General features: G+C 35.5%; 1 protein-coding gene across 1 annotated transcript in view; it reads right to left on the bottom strand.

The window, feature by feature from the left end:
* The window catches only part of GABRG1 (gamma-aminobutyric acid type A receptor subunit gamma1), a 100,973-nt gene extending 94,784 nt beyond the window's left edge, over positions 1 to 6,189 (bottom strand). The window contains exon 1 of the mRNA XM_008017500.3: positions 5,593 to 6,189. Coding sequence (XP_008015691.3) covers positions 5,593 to 5,696 — 104 coding nt within the window. The 5' untranslated portion in view covers positions 5,697 to 6,189. The remainder of the gene's footprint in view (positions 1 to 5,592) is intronic.
* Between the last annotated feature and the right edge of the window lie 15,262 nt (positions 6,190 to 21,451).

Genomic DNA, 21,451 nt, shown 5'->3' with positions numbered 1-21,451 from the left:
CATATATCTTTCACTCATACTGACCTGAACTTATGCCTATGACAGCAGAGAACATACAGTATTTTCCCAGAGTTGCAACTAATGGCAACTTCTTTATTGCCCCCACTATACCTCCTCTAGAATTCTGAGCAGCAATTACAGCATTTTATTGTGTTTACTTGTTTATGTTAATATGCTATCTCGACGCAAACGACCAGAGTTTGTGTTCATTGAGCAGGAATTCTGATTTCTGTATCTTGTTCATCTAGCATATAATATATGTCCTATTTATGCTACTTAAACACTATAGGGCAATGGCTTTGTCTTGTTTACCATTATTACCATTGTATCTAGTTTCCAGAACCCTGCTTAACACACAATGGGCACTGAGCAAATATTCGTGGAATGAACGGTGATGCTCAATGAGTATTTACTGAATGAATTAATAGCTAGGGCTATTTCTTGAAACATGGGACTTCAGTTGGCTAAACTATCTTAGTACTGATAGACTTAGATAATGAAATGTTTGAAAATGCAAAAAAAAAAAAATCTACAAATTTCATCTGCCTCCTACGGAGTATGACAACTCACTAACAAGCTTCTGCTTGAACATGTCTAGTGATAAGGTTTCCATTACCATGTTAGAGAACTTTTGTATTGGGAGAATATCTGCCTTCATGCAATTTTCACTACTTGGTTATGGTTTGTCTAGTACATCTACACATAATAAATACAAACATGATTATATATAGCATCCTTTAAAATAAGATAACCATTCAGTTCCTCAGTAAAGCTTATGTAAATTAAAAATTTTTGCTTTTAACTTTTTAACTTATAGGTTTTTTTTGTCTGCATCAAGTAATTCATGTGTCAAAATTTTTTAAAAAATAATCTCGCACTACCCATAATATTCCAGAATGTATGTGATAGGTACAAAGTAGATTTTTCTACTGAATGTGATTTTATCAATGAACTCACAATTTACTGCAGTATCTCTCTTCTCTTCTCTTTTTTTCTCCATTTCCTTTTTTTTTTTTTAATTATCAACAGTAATGTTCATTGTTTTGACTTATATTGCATTCATCATCTGAGAGATGTGGTAGTTAAAAATGCAGGAGGGGTATAGAACACAGGGATTTAAGTCTTGGATTCAGCACCTATCAACATGATGACCTTTAATAAGTTCACAAAAATGTCTGTTCCCCTGTTTTTCCATCCGTAAAATTGAGAGAATAACAATATCTAGACTATATTCTTCTTCTTCTTCTCTTTAGGTAATTTGGCTAAGTATAATCTTCTAGGCAGAGTACTTGACTTCAGATTTGAAGACATTTTCCCCATAGTCTTCTGGTATTGCTGATGAGAAATCTCTTGGCTCTTCAATTCTTTTCCCTTGATTATGATCCATTCTTTCAGCAACTTCTATCTTCAAAAGTTTAGACTTCTCTGTTTATTTTTAGAGTTCCAGAGGTGTATTTTTTATTTTGGTTAAAATATATGTTTTTCTTTAATTCGTGTCATAAATCTAGGTCTTAGCAATGAATAAGTATAAGCCCTATTTAAAAGACATTTAAGACTTAGAAGACATTTAAGAACACAAAAAGATCCAAATATTTCACTCTACTGCACTTAAAACCGCTTTAACTAGGCTATATCATACTAGAATAACTATAATTCCACAGAATATCTGTTATGACTTTCTTTTCATATAAAATTTTAAGTGTTGGTTTCTTTGCACAGATTTTCTTCCTTGGAAATTTCGTTTCTGGAAATGCATATGACAACTCCACACTAATGGAGATTTTCTGCCTCAAAGAGTTGTCTGAAATCACTCCAGTGAGAAATGATGGAGCTGAAACTGGAATTTAGATCTGTTGGTAAAGGCCAGGATTCTCACTTGAAACCCTGCCCATATGTGAATTACTCTCTTGAAGCTCATTCTTCCTTTTATTTCATGGCAGTCATTTATCATATTTTGGTAATCACTTTCTCAGTATCTCCAGAGTCATTTTTCAGTTTTTTTTTTACTCTTTCTTTTCACTCCTCCTTTGGGCCTCCACCTTCATCATTATATTCTTACATTCAATTAATCTGTTTAATATTTGAAGAAATATCAAACATTTCTTCATGTTCCTTAATAATAAGGGTTCTTCATAGTATAGAATAGAAGAAAGATACTGATCATTTGGATAAAGTAAAAGACTCTGTACGCAGGGGGTTTATCAATTATGACGTTCGCATTTTAGCTTCAAAAATCTTTTTCCTCTCAGTCCTTTTCATATTTAATTATCATGGAATATCTTTACTTAGTCATTTGGTTCTCAAGTTTGGATGGTTATCATCAGCATTTTATTACAAAATTAAGCCAAAAATCTAGACACTTAAAAAATTATTCCTTCATTGCTACCCACACAAAAGATATTACTGAAATTACTTGAAAATAATTCATTTTAAACAGCAAGTTTATTTGAATATTTTCAACTGGGCAACTGAATGCCACATAGTATGATTATTGACTCATGGAAATTGTTTTGAAAAGAGAAAATTATGATTTTTTTCCTTGAGCTCTTTCAATATACAACTCTTAGTCAAGGCTTATTGTAGGTTACTTTTGGTAACAGTTAAAATCTCTTTTTTAACTCTTTTTAAAAAAAAAAACTGATTATAACTAGATTTTTTTTCAACATTACAAAGAAGTTAAATCAAGCTGAAGAGATTCTACAGAACTTGTCAAGATGCCAAAGAATCTCCTAGAGAATGATACGCAGGAACCATGACTACAGTTTTAGTTACAATGATAGGATAGTTTTTCATAGTTCATCAATAAAAGGTAAAATGTGTCTCTCCTCCATACTCTTGATGGAAATTAATGAAGAAACTAAGCACTGCAACTGATTAAATAAAAAAAAAAATGCTTCCAATTTGGGGAGTCCCCAAAATAGATGACTTTCAAAATATATTTTGGAAATCATATAAAATACTAAAATGCTTACGAACTGAACTATTTATAGATAGTTTTGGAAAGGAAAACTAACCAAAAGAAAGGGAAAAGGAGAGAAAAATATGACAGTACATGATTTATACATGTTAGCATCTGTTATCGCCAACTAAATATTAAAAAGACAAAAAAGTTCACCCAACAGTAGCTACTTTATTTTACTTATTTTAAAAGAATGTTCATTGCAGCATTATTTTTTAAATTTGTTTTTTAGCAAAAGCGTGCTTGTATTTCCTTTTAATTGCCGTATTTCCCAACTTGGTCTCATAGAATCCAATGGAGAAGGAAACTTGCTCTAATAACATTCTCCTGGTTTGCCTACAAAAGTGTTTCTCTGTCAAACTTTTTCCATTCACTGAAGAAAACAGTTTACGATGCATCTTAAGGAAAGCACGCTCACATTTGGCTTTTATTGCTAGCTTTCTATCTCATTTTTAAAAATTATGGATTTAGGGGGTACTTTTAAAAGTATATCAGTATATCATGAACTCTCATAACTGAGGCCTTATGGGCTAATTAGAACAATGGCTTATAAATTTATCTTTTAATGTATATTTATTCACTGGACAAAATAATCCCAGTTACCTATATTACTATGATAATAGAAATTATGTGTTAACTGTACAATACCTTTCTCACTTATACATATGGTTACAAAGTCCATAGCATTCACACTTAGAATTTCCCTCTTGAAAACTACTTAGATAAAACAGTGAAGCAACCATTGACTTATTTCACTTTTCATTTGAAATCATAGATGTGTTGAATGTGAAAATCTAAATAAGTCATATGTGGTCTACTACTATCCTTCATTTCATAGATGAAACTGTGTTCAGAGAGGTTAAAGACCCCTTGCCACATGAGATCATGTCTCCAGGCTTCTAAGCCTGCCCTCTGTCCCTACAGCACACATCTCTTCAACTCTGAGAGCTTGATGAGAGTTCTGGAGCCAATTACAATGATCACAAATATTCCCCAAAACAAAACATGTTTATTTAAAATAAAACATCTCTTGGGATAGATAATATGCTCTTTACTAAGCAGCTTGCCTATTTGGTTGAAAGGAAAACTTGTATACAATGATAAAAGGTTATTACAGAAAACCACTGGTTAATCTGTTTTTACTTCTGTAATATTATGATATACTTGTCTACCTAAATATCTTCTATAAAATGCTATAATATATTCAAAGAATAAGCCATTATGACACAACATATATAAGAAATAATTCATCCAGTAGTATGTTTATGTTCGTGTCAAACATTTAAGAATCTAAGGGAACAGGGTAAAAACAAAAAAAAAAAAGAGAGAGAGAGAGAAAACTTTAATACTAAAAAAGTACTAAGTGTCAAAAACTTCTAATAAGTCTAATATTACTTAGCATACTTTAATCCAATCTCTATTTTCTGGGAGAAAATATACACGTTCTATATGCTGGTGTGGCAAAAAAAAAATATTCACTCTAGCTTTACACGTATGTTTATAATAATAATTCATTTTAGCAGTGATACAAGTAGTTATAAAGGCATGTTTCTATCTTCATAGTGATTGTATTTTACTTTTGAATTCTATACAGAATCACATTTATAATAATGTAATGTTAAAAGTACATTTATTTGAAACAAGTTGCATGGTATGAGTACCATGTCCCAGACCTTTATAAGTGTCTATATCTTAATCAACATATTTTAGCTCAAGTCATCCACTACTCCTACATTTAATCCATGAATGATACCTAAGCATTTGATTTTTCTACCAGAATGATTTAAAAATTTTACTGAAAGGTATTACAACCCAGTTTTGTTCCTGTTAAATTTGAGATTTGTGATTGGCGATACTCTCTTCTCTCTCTCTCTCTCTCTCTTTCTCTCTCTCTCTCTCTCTCTCTCTCCCCTCTCTCTCTCTCTCGTCTCTCTCGCCTCTCTCTCCTCTCTCTCTCTCTCTCTCTCACACACACACACACACAGCCAAGACATTCATGCGGCCATACATTTTTAATTACTGATGGACAACCAATTAAAAGAAAACACTCAAACCTGGTTCAAATTAAATATACACAGTTATTTTTTACTTGGACACTATACATTTTTAATGCTGATAGATTTGTTTTTAGCCAGATTTACAATCTTTCTTGATGTAAAACACTGGTTTGTTCCAGAAAGTTACCAAAAACCAGGAAAGGGGAAAAGCAATAGCAGTAGGTAGAAAAGCATCACACATATCACGCTGTTTAACAACAAGTTTCGGAAATAACTTTGTTTTTAAAATGCAGAATCATCCAGAAAGTTCATCGGTGGCATTCATTCAGCAAATTTACTAGCAAAGTCATTTCTACTCCCCCTCACTCCCTCCCAGTAAGTCAACCTTCACTAGTTCACTAGTTTATACTCTGCTTGAAGTCAAAAACAACTGAACCAACCTCATGCTTCAAAAATACGTTACTTTCCTTCTATCTGAGAATGAATAGATCTAATCAGAAAATAAAACGATGGTAAATACCAAATATGTGTTAGGAAATGCAAATTACTTAACGTAGAATAATTTTTAAAAGACAGAGGAATAAGGGGAAAGGAGTAGATATCAAAAAATAGTTTTAAGCCCCTGAATTTACTCACCAGTTTCCCAAATGCAGGGTCAGTAACAAGAAGACCAACCTCACCCCTCTACTTTGACTCCGCAGAAGAAAAGGGGAGAAGAGAAAAGCTTTCAAAGGACCCATCGGAATCGCTTTTTCTATGCGTGTGCTGCACTAGCTCAATTCTCCCAGCCAGGACTTTTCCTCCCACCTCAGCAGCAGCTGGCTGAGTACAAGAAGGGAGAGTCTGGAAAGGCAGTGCACCTCCCAACCAGGTAGGATGCGACTCCCATCAGAATTGAGCCAGCGAGCCAATCAGGCTGAGAGGATGCTGGCATAAATTATCTTAAAAAGAGTTGAGCCAATCGGTAGCCCAAGGAGGCGGGGTTCTCCTACTAGAAATTGAGCCCAGTAGGGAAAAGGGCTCCGTTTTTCTAAAAGAAAAACAAACCTCTTCTCCCCTGCAGCCGCGGAGAAACGTTTGAGTGGCCTTGACAGAATCCCTCCCTAGGAAGAGGCTGCTTTCTGCTTCCCTTCTGCTCTTCCTCTTGTCTGACTATTTCGGGGCCACTGCCTCTTTTCTCTCCCGCGTTCGGATTCTAAATCTGTCTTCCAAGAGAGACCCGTGGGAAGCAGGCAGTGCCTAATTGGTTTTCCCCAGGTTCGTGAGGATTCTGTTAATTTGTGTTAATCATCTTGTTAATTTTGTGGGTGGGGCGGTGTCTCCTTTCTCTTTGCAGATCCAGCACCTGGCAGGATGCCCCGCACAAATGAGCACTCAGGAGATGTTGAATATATAATTGAATGAATGAACGAATGAATGAGCAGGCTCCGTGCATTCCTGGTTACCACGTTTGCTCGCTCCATCCCCCTTCCACCGCCTTAATAGTGAGAGAGGATTTGCAGTCTTCTCCCGCCGGGCACCAAAAGATGATACTAATGAAGGATGCCAGGCAAGAACTATCTCATCTTACAAACACAAAAACAAAAGTCTGATTTTATAAAGGTTGTCTTAGCCATAGGAGCTGTAGACCTATTAGATGGGCAATCCTCTTTTGCATCTGTTAAGCCCCAGTGTTTGGACCTAACTTCAGAGGCTCTGCTTTGAGTTCCTAGCAGAGCCCGACAGTTGCCGTGGTAACCAGAAAGCCTCCGGCAGCTGGAACAACTGTACAGGCGAAGACGCTGGAGATGGTGGAAGCAGGCGCTTTCTCTGCCCAGCCATCTTCTGTCTTAAAACGCCTTCCCAAGAACATGCTTCCCACGGAAGCCTCCTGGGGTTGGAGTCGTTAGCTGTTAATCCACCCCACAGCTACCTGGAATTAGCCAGATTCTGGTTTGAACTGCAAATTACCACCCAGTTACCTGAGCATATTTGTCTGCCTCAAACGGTTCAAGCCAGAAGTAACAAGGTTTGTGCACGGCCGTAAGGTAACTGTTGCTGCACTACCTACGGAAATCACTTAAAGAAACTGGATAGAGGTAATGAGGTTACTGATTCTTTTTCTCGCCCGAAATAACAAACAGTGTACCGCTAGGCATTTCTCCCCGTCTTTGATTGATTCTCCACCCTTTTAGTCTCCTCTGGAAATGCACATTGACCATCCTTGTTTTTCTTCTCACACTACACATTAATTAGGCAGTATTTTTCTCTTCCACAAAGCATGTTAGTCAAGGTAGCTCATATCAAATAGCTTATAAAACAGCAAAGTTTAATTATAATAGATTTTAAGGTGAATAAATTTACGTAAAATGTAATGGCAATATAAATTTGAGGGTTTCTTTTCTTTTACTGGTTCAATTAAGAATGTGCTTTGGATAGCTATTTAACTGTTTCATTGAATGTACACACTAATTCACTGATCTGATTGGACAGAGAACTAGGAATTAATTCATTAGAAGTATGTCGTGAATAACAAATACTTGTCTGATTACTCTTTGCATTTTGCTAACATTGGGTAAGATTTGTTAACATTGATGGGAATATGATACTTTATAATATTGCATGCAACAGTAGCTGTAATCCTTCCATCAATAATTTTTAACAAGATTTTACTCTTTAATTTTACATATACAACTGAAAGACACTGAGAACAGTTAAAAGAAATTAATGAGGAATGGTGAAGGATATCTCCTTGGGTAGTAAGAATTTGCCTGTTTATTCTTGTAAAAGATTTTTAAAAACTGGAGAGAATTTCCTGTATTCTCCAAAATCCAGGTTTTTGCAAGTTTTATGCTGAAACTTGCAACTTGATTCATTCATTTATTTCAAGTACTTTTATTTAATTATTTCTATGTTTCCTTCTTTGATATATATTTTCTATTTTTATAATATGTTTTATGGGAAACTGATCCTATTCTGCTGTAGTTAATTATAATTTCGTATGGACTATTATATGTAAAGGGGGTTTGAATCCTGCAGAACCCGGCAAAAAGGAACGATAGTGTTAGATACCACCCATGTGTTGACCCTGACAGTCTATCTCATTTGATTTGATAAACCAGCTGTACGTATGGTAGGGAGGAATGTGGGAAAAGATACATACTGTCAATTCTGAATAAAGCAAATAAGATCCATCATACTTATCAAATAAACTAATATCTTAGAGGGGCACACTCATTGACTCATGGAGAAATAAGATCAGGTGTCTTACAGAATTCTAGGTTAGAATACTAGAAGTTGCTATAGGTAAGGAAGTGAAGAAAGCTCTCTTCCCTTATGATAGTGGTGTTCAAGTGGTGACAACTTGACCCCATGGGACTTTTGTCAATGTCTAGAGATATTTTCAGTTAACACAATCTGGGGGTAAAGGCAGCTACTAGTATTGAGTGGGTAGAGGCTAGTGTTGCTGCTATATGTACTAAAATGCAAAAGAAGACTATCCCACAGCAAAGAATTGCAGAGCTCAAACTGACAATAGCACCAAGGCTGAGAAGCCCTGACTTATGAGTGAAGAGAATAGTAAACAGAGTCTACTAAAACTGATGATTTCCTTATATTGTCATTGAAGTCACCATTTCCCTTCTCCTTCTTTGAATCACAGTCATTATCCACTAGGCTTATATCTAGTTATAATGACTATCAACACAGTGCACAACAATTTGTCCTCCAAATTTGTTCAGGGATCATCTTAAAATAAAATGGGGTACCTCTTTAAAATGCAGATTCATGGGCTTCTTCATTAAATATAGTTTTTAGCAAGAAATTCTGGAGATTTTTTATGCATCCAAGTTTGAGGACAAAGGTTCTACCATCATCTCACAAAATAACCAGCGAGACAGAGACCTGATCATATATGTTCAACCACGACCTTAGTAAAGCAGGGGTTCAGCATGATTCCTCTGTCCATTGTTAATTAATTAATTCAAAACTATTTATTAAGAAACTGTTATGTCAAGAACTAGGCCCAGAATTAGAAATACAATGGTGAACAAATCTTACTGCCTTGGTTTCTTTGTCTGTAAAGAAATAGGATAATAATTCGGCTTAGTTTATAAAGTTTTTTGAAGGATTAAATGAATTAATACACAGATATCACTTGAAACAGCACCTGGATACTTAAAATTACTCAAAATTTTAATACTGTTACCTCACTGATGGTCGGTTTCAAACCTAATTATTCATTCTAGTCTCTAGTACAGCACCTGGTACAGAAGAGTTAATTTGTAAAATGTACAGTCTATTAGAAAGAAATGAGATAATTAGGAGACACTGTTGTGCTCACCCTACCTTCAACATTATCTTGATATTTGCTTTCTCCAGAACAAGGAGAAATTTTGAGTTATATTCTATCTCTCCTGATACACTTTTCTTCAGATGACCAAAACTCTATACTTCAACCAATGCATCGGTTTCAAGTTCCTAAACTTATCCCTCAAAATCATCCATTTTTGTCTTGTCACAAGCTATTCCTTAGGAGACCTTTCCCTCTTCATCATCTGTTTAATCTCTTTTCATTCTTTCTGATTAATTTTATGGGCCTTTTTTTTTTCAAAGAGCCCTTTACTGATTGTTCATTGCACTCTAGTCTGCATTACAGAGATGTCCTATATATAATAATGTTTAATAATTTTGAGCATTAGCTGTGTTCTCAGGCATTGTTCACCAGTTCTAGGTTATGGGTGCACACTGTTATCTGTCCTCCTAAAGCAAATGCTTTATTTCTGCATCATGGAATATAATACATTTTTGGGAACTTCCTGTATTTCTACCTAAACTTCTAGTTCTGTTTTAAAATTTTATATAGTAAGGATTGATACTGCTTATCAGATCTGGTATTATGTCATGTGCTTAACAGTATATGTGCATATTTGATTAGTACCTCTCTCTCCATAGAATGTAGCTCTATGAAGGTAGGTCCTTAATTTGCTTTCATCACCTGTGTATTCCTTTCATATGAAGCAGTGGCTAGAGGGTAATAGGCAGTCAATAAATATTTGTAGAATGAACATACATTCAATGCATAATGTACTAAACAAGCAAATGAATAACTTTAACATATATGTTTTACATATATGTTTTTTATATATATATATATGAGCTATGAAAGGATCTCTGTTCCTGTATAGTGGTGTCTAATGTTCAGATCCAAGTAGACAAATTCCAGATTTTGATAGTTGACTTATTCCTTCCCATAAGACCATGAGGAGCAATTATTTTTCTGATCCACTGCTTGTCAAGACCAAAATCAACAAACCCTGCCACTTCAGTTTATATAATCAGATTATTTTTTATAATGAAACAGAGGTGATGACTGGCACAAAGATATTTGAAAAGACTGAAAGCTTGCAGTCTTTCTTTGCCAACCTGTTCAATCTCCTTAATCCTGTACCTGGCCTCCAGAGTGCTGCCAAGATATAGTCCAGAAGTTAGTCCTTGATGTCAAATAGGAATGGATCTCTGGTTTCTAATTTAAAGACCAATGTTGTTTTAGCTTTTTTGTTTCTGTATTATAATTTCTGAATCTGAACTTTCATCACTGATTATCTCTACTCTTTCTTATGTCTTCTGTGTTTTCCTTTTACTTGATTTTCCCACAAACATGTAACTGTGCTCTCGTGTCTAATATTAAAGTACACATATACACCATCTTTTCCTTTCCCCCCCCCTCAGCCATCCATGCCTTTTTAAAGCCATCCTTCTCTTTTCACCAGCCACTCACTCACTAAACTCTCTGATCTAGCTTTTGCCCCTGTGACACTAATGCCTGCATGTTGCTAATCCAGTAGAAGTTTCCAATGCTCACCTGTGTGATCTCTTATCTGCATTTGATCATCCCCTCTTTCTCAAAATATTCCTGGATGTTTTTATATTATTTTTTCCCATTCATCTTTTGCTAATTCTTTCTAGGCTTCTTAACATGCTTTTTCTGCCTTGCCTCAACACTTTGGAGTTCCTCAAATATTAGTCTGACCTCTTTTCTTTTTGCATCACACTATCATCATTGGCAATCTCATCTATTATCAAATATTTATATATTATTGGAAGAACTTAAAAATATCTCCTTAAATCATATTGCAAGTCAAAGAAGTTTTATTGGGCTTCAGACACATAAATGTAAATAACACCAGCTAGCTAGCCCAACTAGAGACCTTACAGTTTTTTCTTTTCCCTTGACATATATGTCATCTAATTTATCACAACCTTTTTAAAAAATATTTCCAAATCTTATCTTCAAACTATCCAGTGTAAATAGATTGTGTAACCATAGGTTCATATATAAGGTGGCCTTGGTTCAAAACCAAGATCTTCTATTTGCTTAGTTTTTCAATGCCTTAGTTCTCATGTGGTTACTGTAAAAATTACATTAGTTAGTTTATATAAAACATGTAAAAGAGGGCCTAGCACATACTAAGCGCTCAGTTAATCTTAGCAAGCATTACTACTGCTATTGTCAATACTCAACTTCCTTCTAGCTCTACTGCCAATTAATCTAGGTGGCCATCAAACCACTACAGTCACCTTCCATTTCTGATCTTGTCTACCTTTTACTTATTATTTATATAACTACTAGATTGCCCTTTAAAAAGGTGAAAACCTACAATTCTGTCCATTTTAAACCATTCAATTACTTCCTATTCTAGTTAGAACAAAATGCAATACTATTATCATGGCCTGTGAGATGCTGAAGCTTCTGGCCCCTATGTCTCTCTCCTGCTCCATCTTTACAGTTCTCTCCTCTTCTCAATGTGTTCCAACCAGAATGACTTCCCGTTAGACTCTCATTGCCATGCCTCATTTTCACTCAATGGTTTTGTAGATGATTTTTCTATATCGTAATTATTTCACCTCACCTTTCACCCTTCCTCAGCTATTTCCTTGTCCTATTTCCACTTTCAGCTTAACTAGCCCATCCTTAAAGAAATCTCAGTTCTCCAATTTAAATTAACTCCACCATTATAACATCTAATAGCACTCAGCACTTTTCGTTCCTGATATTTGATGTATTTTAAAATTAATTGATTCATTTAATTCAAGAGATAGTCACTGAGCACCTGGGTTTCAAGCACTCTTCTATGTACTAAGGATGCCATAAATGCAAAAAGCAGACGGATTTTTATGCTCTCATAAAAAGCATTCTATTGCATTCTGTTGAAATTTCTGTGATATAAATTTTAGTTTTATTCTTAAAAATATTTTTACAACCAGTCTAATTTTTGTCTCTTTTCTAAACTGTAACTCATTGATGGCCAGTTATTATTGTTTCTGTCTTTATTTACACTATCCCTAGTCTAGAATAGTCTCCATCACAGCCATTTATTGAATGAATAAATGAAGAAAGGGATGAACTGAAACATTTCTACATTACTAGCTCTATAATTTGGGTATTATATTCCATTTCTGTATACTCAAGTTTCTTTCCTATAAAAAGCTAGGATATTAATATGAAATGTGCAGAATTGAGGTAATATTATTATATAATTAAAAAAATTGTCTACCAAATAACTGTCCCCAATAAATGGTAGGGATGTGGAGTCAGGAGGGTAAACCCCTGTGAGCATCATGAATCATGCGGTTATGCTATCTTTGCAGAAAGAAGAAATGCAGAGTCAAGTAACATAAATTTATATTCTGCTTACACTAATTATTTTTGTGATTTTTGGCAAATCCTATCTCTCTGAACTTTAAATTTCTCAATTACAAAATGAAGTTAATGATTATTTTTATCATTACAGGTGAGTATGAAGATAAAATAAAATAATTTTAATGCAACTCCTTGTAAACTATTGTGATGCAGAAATATAGTTGTTAATATTATTGCTCTTACTTTTTGATGATCAGTACAAAATGACAAGAATCAGAGAAGGCATAATAAAGAAACACAAAATATCAAGAGTTAACAGTTACATAGTCCTTGTAGTTTGCTACATATCATATATCTTAATTGATTTGGATAACTTTGCTTATTTAAATCCACAACAATCCTATCAGGCAGTCACTAGTAGTTTTCCTTCATTTTGTAAATAAGGAAACTGAAGAGAAGAGGTTTAGTAAGCTTCCTAGGTCACAAAGCAACTATATAATTAAGCTGAAATTTGAACCTAAAGAGTCAGGTTTCAGAGCCCAGGTTTCGAACTGCTACGTGAAAGTGTACTGAACAGCAGACGAGTCATGATATTTGCTTTAAAATAAATTGTTCATATTTCTGCCAAGGCCACCTTTTCCCCCTCAGATAAACCACCTTGGCTATTTCAGTGACTACATACCAGGGTATCATTGTTGTGAAAACCTTTTATATTTCACTTTAAAGGGTCATGCCATAAAAATGTCAAAAGTGTGAAGAGTTTTTAAAGAATGGTCCTCATGCAGCCATGTTTCAAGAGAATATAATCCTGTTTAAGATATGAGACACTTACAGGAAAGAAGTCCAGCACTGGGAGATTTATTGTAGCCTGACATTTAATGAAAACCCTAAAGGTTTTGATGGAGCTTTATTATATCAATTACTCACTTACCTCATATGTAGCCTAATATATTTTATTTTAAAAATGCCTTCCTTGCAGAACTGGCATTGAAATAATAGCCCCCAGGGCATCTTTGAATGGGTCCCATCCACTACCTAACTCCCTAGTCATCCAATTTATAGCCTGTGATGTGTCTATTTATGTGGCTTTGGCTAGCAGCTGGAGAATAATATAATTTTCTACGGTCGTAAGGGTCCAGAGAGAAAGAGAATCTTCTTATACTTGCATATTTTCCCCCGCATTTGTCTCACTGTAGCTTCCGGTCCACCAAAATACTCAGCAACTACATATAAATACCGCCAAATTATTTAGAGCCCCATGAGGAGGTACCATGCACGCCAAGAGAATTGCCAGTGTTTATTGATAGAAATCTGTGGAGCCCATATGGAAATGAGTTCTAAGTCAGTTGGATCAGATTGAAAAGACTATAAATGTGTTCAAATGATTGGTACACTAAACAAAGATTCTGAATTCAATATATTAAACCAAGAAGCTAAAGAGTGTTTCTGACACTTTGCTTCACTAGCTGACTAAACCTTTACTCAAAGATAATCTATAATAATGAAGTTGAAATGCCCTTAGATCTGCAAAGCAGTTATCCAAAGTTTTAGGAAAAAATGGTGGTTAGAGTAGGTTGGTCATGTAAGACCTGTTAGCCAGCCCTACTAATGCATTTATGAGGCAAACTCCAGCAGATTTAAAGAACTCTACGGTGGCTATTACGTAAAGGCCAGGGATGATAGTAGAAAATAGTAGAAAACTGGATTCCTGAAATTCAATGAGAACAGTGGGATCTCGGGAATTCCCTGTATTCAATGGGCATAAGATTCCAGAATGGCAGGGGCCAATTGGCAACAATAATGAGATAAAATGAGCATCATCTTAAGAGTTAATGTGAGCACTAAATTTAATATTACCGTATTGGACAGAAGAACCCTAGCAGTAGACAGTGAAGTTTGACGTGAAAATATCCTTGGCGTTAGTGTTATAGATCAAATGTTTGTATCCCTCCAAAATTCATATGTGCAAATCCTAACTCCCAATGTGATGTTAAAAGAAGGTGGGGGATTTGGTAGGTAATATATCATAAAAATAGATCCCCTGTGAATAGAATTAGTGTTCTTACAAGAAGAAACATGAAAGTGATTTTTCTCTTGGTGACGTGAGAATACAACTAGAAGATCACCATCTGCAAACCAGGAAGAGTGCCCTCACCAGACACCAGATATGTTGGCCCCTTTATTCTTGGACTTCCCAGACTCCAGAACTGTGAGAAATAAACTTTTGTTTAAGCTGCTAAGTGTATGTTATTCTGTCGTAGTAGTATGTAACTAAGAGAGTTAGCTAATTTATTATGTTGTCCTCAGAACTGAAGCAGGTGATTGTTCTACAAAGTCTTATTGATGTGTATAGGCAGAAAGGCAATAGATCTGATAATGAGAGATGTGATTTCAAGTACCACCGTGATGTCCAAACCTCCTATCCAATTTTAGTCGTGGACCAATTTATGGACCCAGACTATCTTAATAAAGGAGAGTGTGGGTTCCTTTAGGTAATGATGTGTCTATACAATCAAAGAATTGTACTGAAAATCTACTTCCTAGTCTTCCTCCAAGAAATTCTGCCACTATTTATTAGAGTGATTGAATATTTTAGAAAGGGAATAACCAGTCTTTTAGGGACTGTAACACCCTGGCACAAGCTAACAGAAATGTTTGGGTACTCAAAATGCCACTGTAGTCTAGTTGTCATAGTAAAGGCCTATGAATATCAGGTGATAACTGTGATTATGGTTGGGTCCACAGGAGGCCTATGTCTCTCTGCACATATCCTGTGGCTTTATCCTAATTAAAAATGTGCAGTGGTAAGAAACATAGAAACTGGCAGAACACAAAAGGTTTTTTGACCTATGGAGACAAAACCAAGTGAAAGCCATAATAACTACTGTCACCTACCAACATAATAAGAAAAATATAAGACCACATGTTTGCCTCATCTAGGACTTGAAAGGTGAAGGAGTGGTATTTCTCATCAAATGTACATTCAGGTTTCTTATTTGTTTTGTATGGAAGGCAGATGGATAAAAGAAAATGATGGTGGATTAATAAAAAATGTAATTAGGTAATGATTTCACCTGTAGCTGCTATCCCAGATGTGGTTTTATTGCTGCAGTTAATTAACAATCCCCTGACACCTGGTATGTAGCAAACATTTAGTGACAACACCCATTAGAAGAAGTCTACTTTCAGCTGAGAGAGTTAACAATACACTGCCAACTGACATGCCTCAGTGCTAAATCAAACATCCAGCCCCATGACATAATCTAGACTAAAGGTATGTTTATTGGCTTTCTGTTTTATAAAACATCATGCTGTTCCATTACAGGGATGACACCATGCTGATCAGATCTAGTGAACATGAAGAATGATATACTCTAGAACTTTCATAAGACACATACATACAGGGTAGAAAAAGAATCTCATAAAAAAATCAGGGGCCTGGTACCCCACGATATTTCTAGGGCTTCAATGGTCTGCACATGTCTAGATATACCTGTGAAGTTGAAGGGCGATTTGCTGCATCAAGTTCTTCCTATCATTAAGGAAGATGCTTATCTCTTTCAATTTTGGAGGCAATATATACTTTACCTAGGTTTATTACTCCAACCCATTTCCAAGTACGCTTAAACTCTGTTTTGCATTAGACTTTTATTCTTTTTATTAGGACTCAGAAAAAAAGAAAGCTTGCAATAAGTTCAGACTACTGCACAAACTTCTCTCTCACTTGGGTCACAGGATACTGAAGATTCAATTATGTTTGGCATGATTGTAGCAGATAGGGTTACTGTATGCCCCTTTGGGGAAGATTCTTATTGATAAATCGCAAAATATACTTTTAAACTTTTAGAACAAAGCTATAAGCTAAACCTAAGATTATTATCCCCTTTTAAAGAAATAATTTCTGGCTTGCTACTGGTATCTAGTAGAGATTGAACACTTACCATAAGCCACCAAGTTGCCATATAACATGAGCTACTCATAATGAACTAATATTGTCTGATCAACAAATAATAAAATAAAAATTGACAGAAGTCAATCATAAAGTGCACGTGGTACATATATCAGGCTTGAGTGGTACCTGAAGATGTAGAAAAGCCCCATGAGCAAGTCAGCCAGATGTCCATGGACCTTACTCTAGCTTCATTTCACCACATATTAACCTTAACCCTTAAACCTAACTAGGAGTTTTTTAATACTGCTTAATTGAGGAAAGAAAAAAATCAGTCTTTGTCTACAAATGATTCTGTAGGATTGACTTGAACCACCCAAAAAGAAAACCATAGTTGTACAATTCTACTTCAGGGTATCTCTAAATAAAATGGTAAGGAAAAAAATCTTCAGTAAGTTCAAAGAGTATACCTGTTTGCAGTTTTTTCTTCCTGAAATGAGAGCTAGTCAGAGATAGGATCTACATCAATCCTAGACTATAGCCAAGGGTCAGATACTTGGAAGGGACACAGTTTAAAGTTGATAAAAAGTGGGACTAAGGGAGAAGAATTTGGACAGATCTCTATAAATGGGCAGGGAGTCAAGATTTTTTTTTTGTTCCATCTGTGAATTCTCACTAGATTAGCTTCAGCAGAGGAAGATACCCATAATCAGGTGAACAAGATCATCTGTTGTGTGACTATCAGTCACTCCCATTCACCAGCCACCCCTGTCCATATGGAATGTGCTCTTAAAGTAAAAAAGGCAGCAGGGATGAAGGTTATACATAGATTCAACAACATGGAATTTTACTCACCAGGTATTGTCTGACTTGATGACTGTCTAGTCTATTTATAGCAGAACCTCATATTTAGCCCAGTAATGGTTACATCCTCTAAGACTATCAGTCAGTCACTTTGTAGCAATGGAGAAAAGACTCCCTATTCAATAAATGGTGCTAGGATCACCAGCTAGCCATATGTAGAAGACTGAAACTGGACTCCATCTTTTCACCATATGCAAAATCAATTGAAGCTGGATTAAATACTTAAGTATAAAACCTAAAACTATGAAACCCTTAAAAGAATACCTGGAAATACAGTTCAGGACAGAGGCCCTTGCAAAGATTTCATGATGAAGACACCAAAAGCAATTGCAACAAAAACAAAAATTGACAAGTGGGACTTAATTAAACTAAAGAGTTTTGGCCGGGCGCGGTGGCTCAAGCCTATAATCCCAGCACTTTGGGAGGCCGAGACGCGCGGATCACAAGGTCAGGAGATCGAGACCATCCCAACATGGGCTAACATGGTGAAACCCCGTCTCCACTAAAAAATACAAAAAACTAGCCGGGCGAGGTGGTGAGCGCCCGTAGTCCCAGCTACTCGGGAGGCTGAGGCAGGAGAATGGCGTAAACCCGGGAGGTGGAGCTTGCAGTGAGCTGAGATCCGGCCACTGCACTCCAGCCTGGGCGACAGAGCGAGACTCCGTCTCAAAGAAAAAAAAAAAAAAAAAGAAAAAGAGTTTCTACACAGCAAAAGAAACTATCAACAGAGTAAACAGACAACCTACAGAATGAGAGAAGATATTTGCAAACTATGCATATGACAAAGATCTATAAGGAACTGAAACAAATTAACAAGCAGAAAACGAACAACCCAATTTAAAACTTGGTAAAATAAATGAACAGATGCGTCTCAAAAAAAGACATACATGTGGCCAACAAGCATATGAAAAAAAATGTTCCACATCACTCATCATCAGAGAATTACAAATCAAAACCTATATAAGATACCATCTCATACCAGTCAGAATGGCAGTCATTAAAAAGTTTTAAAATAACAGATGTTGGTGAGGTTGTAGAGAAAAGGGAACACTTATACACTGTCGGTGAGAATGTAAATTAGTTTTAGCCACTGCAGAAAGAAGTTTGGAGAATTCTCAAAGAACTTAGAACTACTGTGTGACCCAGAAATCTCATTACTGGGTATATACCCAAAGGACTGTAAATTGTTCTACCATAAAGACACAAGTATATGTATGTTCACTGTACCACTATTCAAATAGCAAATACATTCAAACAACCTAGATGTTCCTCAAAAGTGGACTAGATAATGAAAATCTGGTACATATACACCATAAAATTGTGTACAGCCATAAAAAAGAACAAAATCATGTCCTCTGAAGCAACATGGATAGAGCTGGAGGTCATTAACTTCAACAGATTAACACAGGAACAGAAGACCAAATACCACATGTTCTCATTTATAAGTGGGAGCTAAACATTGAGTACACATGAACACAAAGAAGGAAACAATACACACCAAGGCCTACTTAAGGTGGGAGGGTGGGAGGAGGATTAGAACTGAAAAATCAACATCTGTTTTTCTGTACTTCTACTACACTGTATATGTGGTCTATTTATAGCAATTTGTATTTTTATTATGGTGATATTTTTATTTTTATTTTATTTTATTTTATTTTATTTTATTTTACTAAATAGAAGACTGTGTCAGGAACTCATTTCTCTCTCTCTCTCTTTTTAAATTATTTATTTATTTATTTATTTATTTATTTATTTATTTAAGATGGAATCTCACTCTGTCACCAGGCTGGAGTCCAGTGACCCAATCTCGGATCACTGCAACCTCTGCCTCCTGCGTTCAAGCGATTCTCCTCCCTTAGCCTCTCGAGTAGCTGGGACTACAGGTAAGCGCCACCATGCCCAGCTAATTTTTATATTTTTAGGAGAGATGGGGTTTCATCATGTTGGCCAGGATGATCTCGAACTCCTGACCTCATGATCCACCCGCATCAGCCTCCCAAAGTGCTGGGATCACAGGCGTGAGCCACCGCGCCCAGCCAGGAACTCTCTCTTTTAATTTTGTGTCCCTAGTACCTAGCAACAACAGGCACATTCTTGTGTATGAAAAAGTTGGATGAAAAAGAGAATGAAAATTTGTTGTCAATTATCTATTTATCTCTATTTACCCGTCTGATAGAGCTTTGATGTTTCCTATCAATCTCACATTGAACTGTAATCCCCAATGCTAGAGGTGGGGCCTGCTGGGAGGTGTTTGGGTCACGGGGGCAAATCCCTCATGAGTTGGTGCTGTCCTCATGATAGTGAGTGAGTTGTTATGAGATCTGGTTGTTTAAAAGTGTGTGGCACCTCTCCCAACCCTCTCTTGCTCCTGCTGTCATGTGATACACTGTTCCCCCCCTTTGCCTTCTTGTAAGAAGCCCAAGGCCTCATCAAAAGCTGAGCAGATGCTGGCACCATGCTTCCTGTACAGCCTGCAGGACCATGAGCCAATTAAAACTATTCTCTTTATAAATTACCCAGAGTAAATTATTTATTTACAGCAACACAAGAATGGTCTAACATACTATCTACTTGACTATCATCTGCAAAATAACAAAATTTAAGTCATGAAAACATAGTAAAAATTAAAGACGTGTCAATTGATTTGGGTGCAAATGGTGAAATATGTAAGGGTTAATATGAGAAGAAATTACTCACTAGCAATTGAGATATTTCAAGCCTTTGCTACAAATTAGTTGTTCATAATTATGATATATTGCAGTATTGTTTGACAAAACCAGACTTGAAAGTTAATCAGGGAAATTGTGTCATATATCATGGGTAAAAGAGAGGAATACATTTGTCTGGATATCTAGGGTAGTGACAAAAAACAAGAGTATGCCAATTAATCTCTGAAATATTATGAGGCACATAAACAAGGAATACAGAAAGAAATGGGAGGAAATTCACACTAAAATGTTTTGCAAGTAGAGTAGCTGGAGAGGAGTAAGCCTCTACAGATTTATACGACATATATGCATAATATTTTAAGTATTTCTCCAAAATCAAATACTTGATTAATACTACAGATTTTTAGAGTTGGTTTCAGTGATCATACACAGTGATCATACACATACACATCATACACATTATGATCAGCTCTGTTATTCTCTGAAAATTGAATTTTATTTTAGCAATATGCTATTAGTTATTTGAAGTCAGTAGTTCATTTAGTAATAGCCCTTTAATTACCGCTAAAAGTGCCTATGAATTATTCTGCCCAAAATAAATGGTTGAAATGGTTATAAAGACATGAAAATATCTGTCATAGTCTTCAAGAATAAATTTATAATCACTAATTTTATTAAAAATAAGGTTAAATTAAAGAATATGTTAGATAATGTATTACCTTTATAAACAATGAAAAGTAGACACAATGATTGTTTACCCTTGAACCAAAACCTGGCTGCTCCAAACTTGGCTGTTTAACAGAAAGACCTAGTGGAGCCTGTAAAAATAAAATTCCTCCACTTGGTACAATCTGATGTAGAGTTTCAATAGGTGAAATCTTGAAATATGTACATTAAAGAAGCTTCTCAAGAGATTGTTATGTAAATATAGGCCTGCATTTGAAACTGCTGATACCGAATACAGTGGCAAGATGTAGTCACTATATATTTTTTCAGTGAATATATAAACGAATTATATGATTTTTAAATTTATCATTTTCTAAGAATGTTAAAATATTTCCTAGAATTTTAGTATTTATATGCCAATATAATCCTTCATACATGGGTGAACTACGACCTCTTAGAGCTGATGACCTCTTAATGAAGTGATGGATGAGATTCATAGTCTCTGAACTCCTCTATATAGAAATATTATGCATTCTTTTTTTTCTGAGATTAGATTCCATCTCATTATTGATGCAGAAAGTATTTGACTGCATATAAAGCATTCCTTTAAAGGTTAAAAACTAATGCCATAGGTATTTATATAGCCATTTATTTGCCTGTATACTGATCTTTATTCTGGACACACAACCAACCTCATTTAAATTTCAAGTCTCAGTGCAATTATCACAAACCTGTAACCTTAGAATTAAAAAAAATATACAGTATGAGTAAGAAACAAGGTCAAAT

Source organism: Chlorocebus sabaeus, chromosome 27 (assembly GCF_047675955.1).
Source record: "Chlorocebus sabaeus isolate Y175 chromosome 27, mChlSab1.0.hap1, whole genome shotgun sequence".
NCBI lineage: Eukaryota > Metazoa > Chordata > Mammalia > Primates > Cercopithecidae > Chlorocebus > Chlorocebus sabaeus.
The sequence above is the reverse complement of the archived record's forward strand: the minus strand, read 5'-3'. Positions and strand labels throughout refer to the sequence as shown.